General features: G+C 42.9%; 1 protein-coding gene across 1 annotated transcript in view; it reads left to right on the forward strand.

The window, feature by feature from the left end:
- The window catches only part of GUCY2C (guanylate cyclase 2C), a 1,918,134-nt gene extending 1,909,523 nt beyond the window's left edge, over nt 1–8,611 (forward strand). The window contains exon 27 of the mRNA XM_073591935.1: nt 6,638–8,611. Coding sequence (XP_073448036.1) covers nt 6,638–6,812 — 175 coding nt within the window. The 3' untranslated portion in view covers nt 6,813–8,611. The remainder of the gene's footprint in view (nt 1–6,637) is intronic.
- The last annotated feature ends 478 nt before the right edge of the window (nt 8,612–9,089 follow it).

Consider the following 9,089-nt stretch of genomic DNA (forward strand, 5'->3'; position numbering starts at 1 on the left):
GTAATGTGCAGTCAGTGTAGTACAGTGGGGATGGAAAGTATTTAGACCCCCTTACATTTTTCACTCTTTGTTATATTGCAGCCATTTGCTAAAATCATTTAAATTCATTTTTTTCCTCATTAATATACACACAGCACCCCATATTGACAGAAAAACACAGAATTGTTGACATTTTTGCAGATTTATTAAAAAAGAAAAACTGAAATATCACATGGTCCTAAGTATTCAGACCCTTTGCTCAGTATTTAGTAGAAGCACCCTTTTATTATTATTATTATTATACAGGATTTATATAGCGCCAACAGTTTACTCAGCGCTTTACAACATTAGGGCAGACAGTACAAGTACAATACAATTCAATACAGGAGGAATCAGAGGGCCCTGCTCATTAGAGCTTACAATCTAGGAGGGAGGGTCAAGTTATACATAAGGGTAATAGCTGTGGGGGATGAGCTAATGGAGAAAATAGTGCAGTTGTTAGATGGAGGCAGGATAGGCTTCTCTGAAGAGGAAAGTTTTCAGGGATCGCCTAAAAGTGGATAAATTTGGAGACAGTCTGACAGATTGGGGTAGGGAATTTCAAAGGATGGGTGAGGCTCGGGAGAAGTCCTGGAGGCGGATATGGGAGGAGGTGATGAGGGAGCTAGAGAGCAGGAGGTCTTGGGAGGAACGGAGATGGCGATTAGGTTGGTATTTTGAGACTAGGTTAGTGGTGTAGCTGGGGGCAGAGTTGTGGATGGCTTTGTAACTTATTGTTAGTATTTTGAATTTAATTTGTTGGGCGAGTGGTAGCCAATGGAGGGATTGGCAGAGAGGGGTAGCAGACACTGAGCGGTTTGTAAGGTGGATGAGTCTGGCAGCAGCATTCATGATGGACTGAAGGGGGGATAGTCTGTTTAAAGGTAAGCCAATGAGGAGTGAGTTGCAGTAGTCAAGGCGAGAGATAACCAGGGAGTGAATCAGGAGCTTTGTGGTTTTATTGGTTAGAAAGGGACGTAGTTTAGAGATGTTGCGGAGGTTGAGGCGGCAAGCTTTGGAAAGTGATTGGATGTGGAGCCGAAAGGAGAGTTCAGAATCCAGGATAACACCTAGCACCCTGACATGTGGGGACAGGTGGATGGTTGTGCCATTGCTCTTGACAGAGAAGTCAGGGGAAGAGGCACGTGGGGGAGGAAATATTATAAGCTCGGTTTTGGACAAGTTGAGTTTGAGGAAGTGGTGTGACATCCATACAGATATGTCGGTTAGTAAGTTAGTGATGCGTGAGGAGACTGATGGAGTGAGTTGAGGGGTGGAGAGATAGATTTTTGTGTCATCAGCATAGAAATGATATTGAAAGCCGTGAGAAGCTGACCCAGGGAAGAGGTGTAGATTGAAAATAAAAGAGGTCCAAGAACAGAACCTTGGGGGACCCCGACAGAGAAGGGAAGAGGAGTGGAGGAAGTAGAATTGTAAGTGACACTGAAGGTGCGTTGGGATAGGTAGGATGAGAGCCACTGAAGAGCACAGTCACGGAGACAGAGGAAGTAAAGTTTTTTGAGGAGGAGGGGGTGGTCATCCGTGTCAAAGGCAGCTGAAAGATCCAGAAGTAGGAGTACAGAATAGTGTCCGTTGGTTTTTGCAGTTAGTAGGTCATTTGTGAGTTTTAAAAGAGCAGTTTCTGTGGAGTGTTGAGGGCGAAATCCAGATTGAAGGGGATCAAGAAGGTTGTTTTTAATGAGGTGGTCACTCAGTTGGTTGTAAACCAGGCGTTCAAGGAGTTTAGAGGAAAAGGGGATTACTCTTCTTTTCTTTTTTGTTGGCACCCTTAAAAATCCCGCCAAATAATTTCCCTTGTCTACATATCCCTCTGTGGTGTACCACAATGCAGAAGCAATTACACATTTCTAACAGGTAAGGACTAAAGAAATGTAACTAAGCAGATCCTGATTTTCATTTCAGCATCAAGGTCAGCATGTAACTGCAAAGAGATAAATGCATAACAGTCATGGTACTGTCCAGTCAATGTAATCACAGGCAAACAGCGCAGGTTAATAGTCATCAGACAATTAGCACCAGCAGGTTAAACTTACCTTAGACACATGTACGGCCAAAAAAGGTCCATACCACAACCAAGCATTAATACACAGTAAGCCCAGCCTGCAGGGCCAGGCCCTGCGTTAATAGGAAAGGCTCAGCACCACCTGAAATCAGCCTAAGCATTAGCAATACTGCGGACACAGACCACAACCTGTGAAGCATTAGTAAACAGAATGGCACTATGGACAGGCAGTAAGATTCACATGTGTGATATACACTTTCAGTGGTGGAAGCTAACAGCATACCTGCAGACAATAAGTCAAGCCTGTAGGGCCAGGCCTTGCTGAGTTAATAGGAAGTCAGCACAGCACACCTGCTATCAGCATTAGCAGTATTGCAGACACAAACCACAACCTGTGAAGCAATAGTAAACAGACTGAAACTTATGGACAGGCCAGAAAAATTGCTTGTGTGACATATGCTTGCAGCAGTAACTGAATACTATGGATTTGTGCACCGTGTGGTGCCTTACCACCTGCACGCTTCATGATCAAACCGGAAGTCCAATGAATGTCCATCCATTGAATTATGATGAAGGAGCAATCCTTACAGACCAGATACCATCGCCCCCCTTATCCTGGATCTTGAGGGGGGGAGGTCTCCCCCATATAGGCATTCATGTCTGCCCGTATAGCGGGGAGCTTCATCACAGAAGAGGCTTGAACCTGTGCGGCCTGGCCAGATGAATCTGACAAAGTGAGGGCAAAGAAAAATCCTGCTTTCAGCAATAGTATAATCGGCTGTAGCAGGGAGGAAAAAAAAGAGAATGTGGCCTGCAGGGAGGAGGAGACTTACTTATATAGTATAACCGGTCCTGGAATAGGGCAGGGGGCGGAGCCTACCCATACGTATATGCTGTCATGCTGTGTCAGGAAAGTTGTTATCTGTGGGCATACAGACATAGGATACTTCCCTAATAAGGGGAGGTCATGGGCTTCGTGGAACTCATACATCCTTTATCCCTTCCAATATCTCATATATGGCTAAGTTAACAGTAGTGTCGTGTAATGTTAGAGGTCTTAACTCTGCTATTAAACGCTTGCTGGTATTTAACTATTTACAGAAACTTAACCCTCAGTTGTGCATTCTACAGGAAACTCATCTCATGGGGTCCTCGAATCCTGGGCTTGAAGAGGGCCTGGGTCTGTGCACACTATCATGCATCCTGTTCCAATTATGCTAGGGGTGTTAGCATACTGGTGCATAGATCCCTGCCCTTTCAACTTATGGAAGTGAAGACTGACGCGGGTGGTAGATATGTGCTCATACATGCATTAATTTCAGAGGTTCCATATGTGATTGTGGGTGTCTGCCTCCCCCAGCAGACGTTAACATACTTTGGTAATATCCAGGGATCTGGATAGGCTCCTTCCCTCTGGTCCTCTCCAGTCTGGACTCTCCCAATGGGCATCTTCCTTTCATATGACTGGTGTAATTTTCACCCCTCCGATAAAGAATATACCTGCCTCTCTACCACATATTGGACCTTGTCCCGCTTAGACCTGGCTTTTGCCTCCCCTGCTCTTTTTGCAGAGGGTGGTCTCTGCTGAGATTTATTTTGGATCATGCTCCGCTATCTGACACAATTCAACTTTCCCCTGTGGAGGGTCGGAGGGTATGGCGACTGTCCAGATAATGAATAATGGACCCCGATATTCAATAATCTCTCCCTGAAGCCTTGTGCAATTTTTGGCTTAGAAACATAAACTCAGTGGGCCCCTTGGTGGTTTGGAATGCTTTTAAATCCTGGCTTAGAGGGAATACATAACTAGGATAGCCGCAAGGAAAAGACAATCTATGCTGTCTCTCAGGCAATTGGAGGAGCAGGCTAAACAGAGGGAGGCCACATATGTGCTATCACCGGATCGAACTAACTATATCTGCTGGCAGCACACTCTGAGGGAGTTATCCTTACTTCGCATTGATCTTACTAAAAAAAATCTATGCTAGATGGTGCTCAAAGGGTGTTTGAATTCGGTACAAAAATGGCAAACTACTAGCTTGGCTGGCCAAGAGATAATATACGATGATGCATATTGGTAAGTTGAAAGATTCAGACAGACGTTCCCTGACTACCTCCATGGAAATTAGTGAAAGATTCTTCCAATTCTATTCTCATTATCTAGATCAGATTACATTCCCTACACTTGACTTGGAGAAAGTAGAGATTTAGACAAAGACATCTCCCTTGAGGAAGTACAGGAGGAGGCAATGAGTCATATGCAGTCAGAGAAGACTCCTGGCCCAGATGGCATTCCAATTGAATTCTACTCTGTTTATCAGGAGTTGATGGCTCCCAGGCTTACTTCCCTATTAGCCCAGTTTTCCTCCCTGAACTCCCTTCCGGATTCAATGTCTGAGGTGATAGTGGTATTGGTGCCCAAACTGGGTAAAGACCCTGAAGAATGTGCCTCCTATAGGCCAATCTCTTTAATGCTGATGCCAAGCTGTTGGCCAAGATAATGGCACTTTGTCTCGCTAAGGTGATGGAGGAACTCGCTCACGTTGACCAGACAGGGTTCATACCAGGGAAGGGCACTTATATCAATATCTGTTGATTATTCCTTAATTTAGCCACCTCTCATGATAAAGGAGGAACAACTGGCTGGGCATCTTGTACAAATCTCCCAGGGCAAGGATTTGCACAAATGACAACTTCTCTGATTTTTTTTCTCCTCCAGAGGGGGACCCATCAGAGCTGCCTCTTTGCGCTGGCCCTTGAGTCACTGGCAATCCTGAATCAAGAGTCCTGATGCATTAAGGGATTACGGGTTGGTCCTCTGGAGGAGAAGATAACGCTGTATGCGGACGACGCGTCCTGCACGACACAGATACCTTTGTTGCACGCAGCCCTTGAGGCCTTTAATGAGTTTGGGCAATTTTCAGGAATTCGGATTAACTAGTCGAAGTCAGTCCTATTTCTTATTGATCACCAGGCCTGGATGGTTGCAACCCAGACCCCCTTGCTCTAGGAGGAGGAGTTAAAATATCTGGTGATTGTGGTAACAAGGTGATCTCCAGTCCTTTCAATGTCTTAATCTTCAACCTGTAATTTTGCGACTCAAGGACCATTGCTCTAGATGGGCTAATTTACCACTCAACCGCATGGGTCGCATAAATATACTGCAGATGATTAACCTATCTAAATGTAACTATGTATTTGGGAATTGTCCAATCTGGCTTCCCTCTTCCTTTTTTAAAGAGTTATATTGGTTCCTTTCTGTGGCAGGGGTCTCCTCCTCGGCTGGCCAGATCAACGCTACAGTTCCCAGTGAGTTGTGGTGGACTTGCGCTACCTAACCTGATGGTGTATTATTGGGTGGCTATGTTAGTCACAGTGAGATGGTGGTTTGACTAATCTAGAACTAATGCTGCTGTTTGTTTGAAGGCGGCCATTCTGAGTTCACTCATGGAACTCAGCAAACAACTTAACCCTCCTGCCCAGCTCCGACTAAAGTAACAGTTTTACAGTTTCCCACTGTCCCTAGTCTTAAAGCTGACGCTATTGAAGCGTTGCTAGCAAAGGAATCTTTAGACAAACCGCTCTCTACGTTATATCTAGCTCTTCTCAGGGTAGACTCACCCAAATTTGATACACTGTGGGAAAGGTGAAGGGCTGATATCTCGAGTCTGGACAGAGACACCTGGGAGGAGTGCTTTGAGGATAGCGCCAAGCTGGTGATTTCCTCTAGGGACAAGTTGCTGCAAACAAAATTCCTACATAGAATTTATTATGAAGTGTCACGCCTCAGAGACTGCATAGGATATATCCACAGCGTTCACAGAATTGTCCACGGTGTCAATCCCCTGATAGCACCTATATTCCCATTTTCTAGACTTGCCCCCAATTGGTGCATTACTGGACTGCAATTATGGAGTGTATTAATATCTGATTACAGTTGTCAATCCTTATGTCGGCTGAATTAGCCTTGTATGTTATATGTATGATATGTTATGATAGGCGTAGGCTTCCCCCCACCTTCCCTATTTTTTTTTTCTTTTTTATGACATAGTCCTCTGCCACGGAAATATGCAACTGTACTATCTGTATGTTTTATGCTCTTTACAATCAATGTGTGAATGTTTATTGACAATTTTGCTATGTGCAATGTGCAATACCATGTTTTCTCAATAAAAGACCAACCTTGTTTGTAAAAAAAAAAAGGAAAGAAAAGGACTGGTAAATGAAATATGATTAGCCCCTTCCCCCACTCTCTGTCCTGCACTCCCCCCCAGCAGCCGGGGAGAAAGGAGAGGACGGAAGCCAGGAGCACTGCAGTGGGGGGGGGGGGCACAACACGGGGCAGTAAGGGGATACAGCACCCGCACAGAGTGATTAGGCACCTGGCACACCACCTGAGTAAGCCTATGATTGACCAGTTTATCCTAGGTTTACATGATTGGCAGACGTTTTGGGGTTGCCTGGTTCAGTACTCCTATTTAAAAAATAATAATTATTCAACATATACTATACCGTTCCTCTTATAGTGTTTACAGGGCAGTTTAAGTTCATATATACACCTTTCATTATTTCTTCCATTCTTCATATTTTAAATAGGGAAAATCAACAGCGTCTTCAGTCCGATTTTTCAGATATGATAAAGGACTCTTTGGAAAAGAGAGAAGCAGAAGGGTTCAGTGACAGACCGCTAACTCGTGTGGCAAGTTACCGAAGTGGTACTTTGGAGTATCTTCAAATATCCACAAGTGGCCGACCCAGCACATATCTCTAGAAAGGTCTACACCCAACTACACAAAGCCTGTAAATGTTAAATCCTAACTAAACCTTCTGGATTTATTACTTTAATGCAGTAATTTTTACCTGCTGTAATGAATATGGGACTCTTTTTTTTTTTTTTTTAGTTACTATAGTAAGCGTAAAAATAATTGTGCTTGTGGTATCAGGGAAATCTGGCTTGGGGAGGAGAGTATGGGAGTCGCATGCATTTTTGTTTTGTTGTCTCCCCTACCCTAGCCCTTATACCCTCCCACACCCCTTTCCCCGTCCAAAATAGTGATTTACCTCGTGGAGTCAGAAATTTAACAAATATGAAGTTTACTTCTCAGATTGGTAATTTCTTTTCTAACTTGGTAATTTTTCCTGCTGTTTCCATTTGTCAATTTTATGCTGTTATATTGCACATACTTCACCGCCATTGTAACCTCACAGTCTTTATTGTATTGTTTTTCTATGTAAGCCAGCCATAGATGGTTCAAATCTCGGCCAGTTCAACAGGGATTCGATGAAATTCGAACCATGTATGGGCAAGCTGAATGTACCCAAGTTGATTGATCGATCAACTAGCCCATCAAATTTTACATGCGATTATTGCTAGCGGCTATTATAGCCGCTAGCAGTAATCACTGTGTTCCTCCGGTGGGGACGGCTCCCCCCGCTGGGAGAACACAATGGCTTTGTGGGAGCCATGGCGGAGGGTAAACTGCCCCTACCGGGAAAACACAATGGCTCTACGGAAGCAGGAAAGAAAATCGCTCCATCAATGATCGGCTTTAGACACATATGGCATTCTTTTTCCTTTAATCTATCTTCGCCTGGATTGTATCTTTGTGAAAATATAATAAAGAATTTTGGAAGAAAAAAAAAGTACTGTTCAGGGAGAAAGAGCAGCAATCTGAAAGTTTAAAGTGTTGTTTCTGTAGAGCTGGGACTGTGTTTTGTGTGAGAACTGTGGTCAGACTCTCCTAAGGGCATTTTAAACCTTGCTGCTAAATGAAAAGTAAAAGAGCAGCATAGTTATCACTGTATATGAAACATGAATTACAGGAATAAATCAAGAGGGTTTAATTATACTTTAAAGTATACCTAAAGACAAAACTTATTTTTTTAGTATTGGATAGAGTGGAGATGGATTAGAATACCTATTAGGTTTGTATTACTATCTGTGTTCCCAATAGGGAGATTCATTCACCATTTCTATTTGTTCCGTTAACCAATATCATTGAAAGTGAAAGTAAAAGAAAATTCTAAATTTTGGCTTGTCCCCAGAAAAGTAATAGAGGGGGAATGTTACATAGTTACATAGTAGGTGAGGTTGAAAAAAGACACAAGTCCATCAAGTCCAACCTATGTGTGTGATTATGTGACAGTATTACATTACATATCCCTGTATATTGCGGTCATTAAATTTTCAATTGATTACACTAGTTCTGGGGACCCCCAAGAGGTTCCCCCTAATTTGCAGGGATTTCCTCTCACATCCCCTTTGGCTATGGCACAGGAAGTGAAGGGAAATCTCCCCAATAGGATGCAGATGGCAAAAAAAACCTGACAGGGGTAATAACCCTCCCTTACTCCAAAATGAATTACTTATCCAAAATGAAAAAAAAAAAAAACATTTTGCCTTTAGTTCTACTTTACATTGATAGGGCAATTTCTAAAAATAAAGGGGTACTTTCTATAAGCTATTTAAAACTGCAGTAATTTTGAACATATGTCTCTTTATTCTTAAGATGAATGATTTTTGTATCCAGTACTGAGAAAGTGAGGAACTTTATGAATTGTTCATACAGTCCATGTAGACCATAAAATAATCAACAGTATCTCACAAAAGTGAGTACACTTCTCACGTTTTTAGAAATATTTTATTGTATCTTTTCATGTGACAACAGTGAAGAAATGAAACTTTGCAACAAACAAATGGCCCCTGCCCCCCCCCCCCATAATTGGCCTTCACAGCAAGGAGCACATGGAAGGGCTATCACATGAAAGACAAAAACAGAACATTCCATAGCTCAACTTACCAACCAGTCTGCCAACCAACCAAATTAATTTGTCCAACAGTCTGCGTTAAAAACAGGGGTTTAGTTAGCACGCATTTGCAAACGCATGCATAAGCTGCAAGGCCTCTTCACAGCACCCTGTGTATGCTTGCAGTCCTAACACTACTGAATTTATAAGTGTCTCCACAATGGAAGCACATGCATTAAATGTTTTAATGCTTTCTAGAAATGAAACTTTGCTACAATGTAAAGTAGTGAGTGTACAGCTA

This window comes from Aquarana catesbeiana, linkage group LG07, assembly GCF_042186555.1.
Source record: "Aquarana catesbeiana isolate 2022-GZ linkage group LG07, ASM4218655v1, whole genome shotgun sequence".
Classification (NCBI taxonomy): Eukaryota; Metazoa; Chordata; class Amphibia; order Anura; family Ranidae; genus Aquarana; species Aquarana catesbeiana.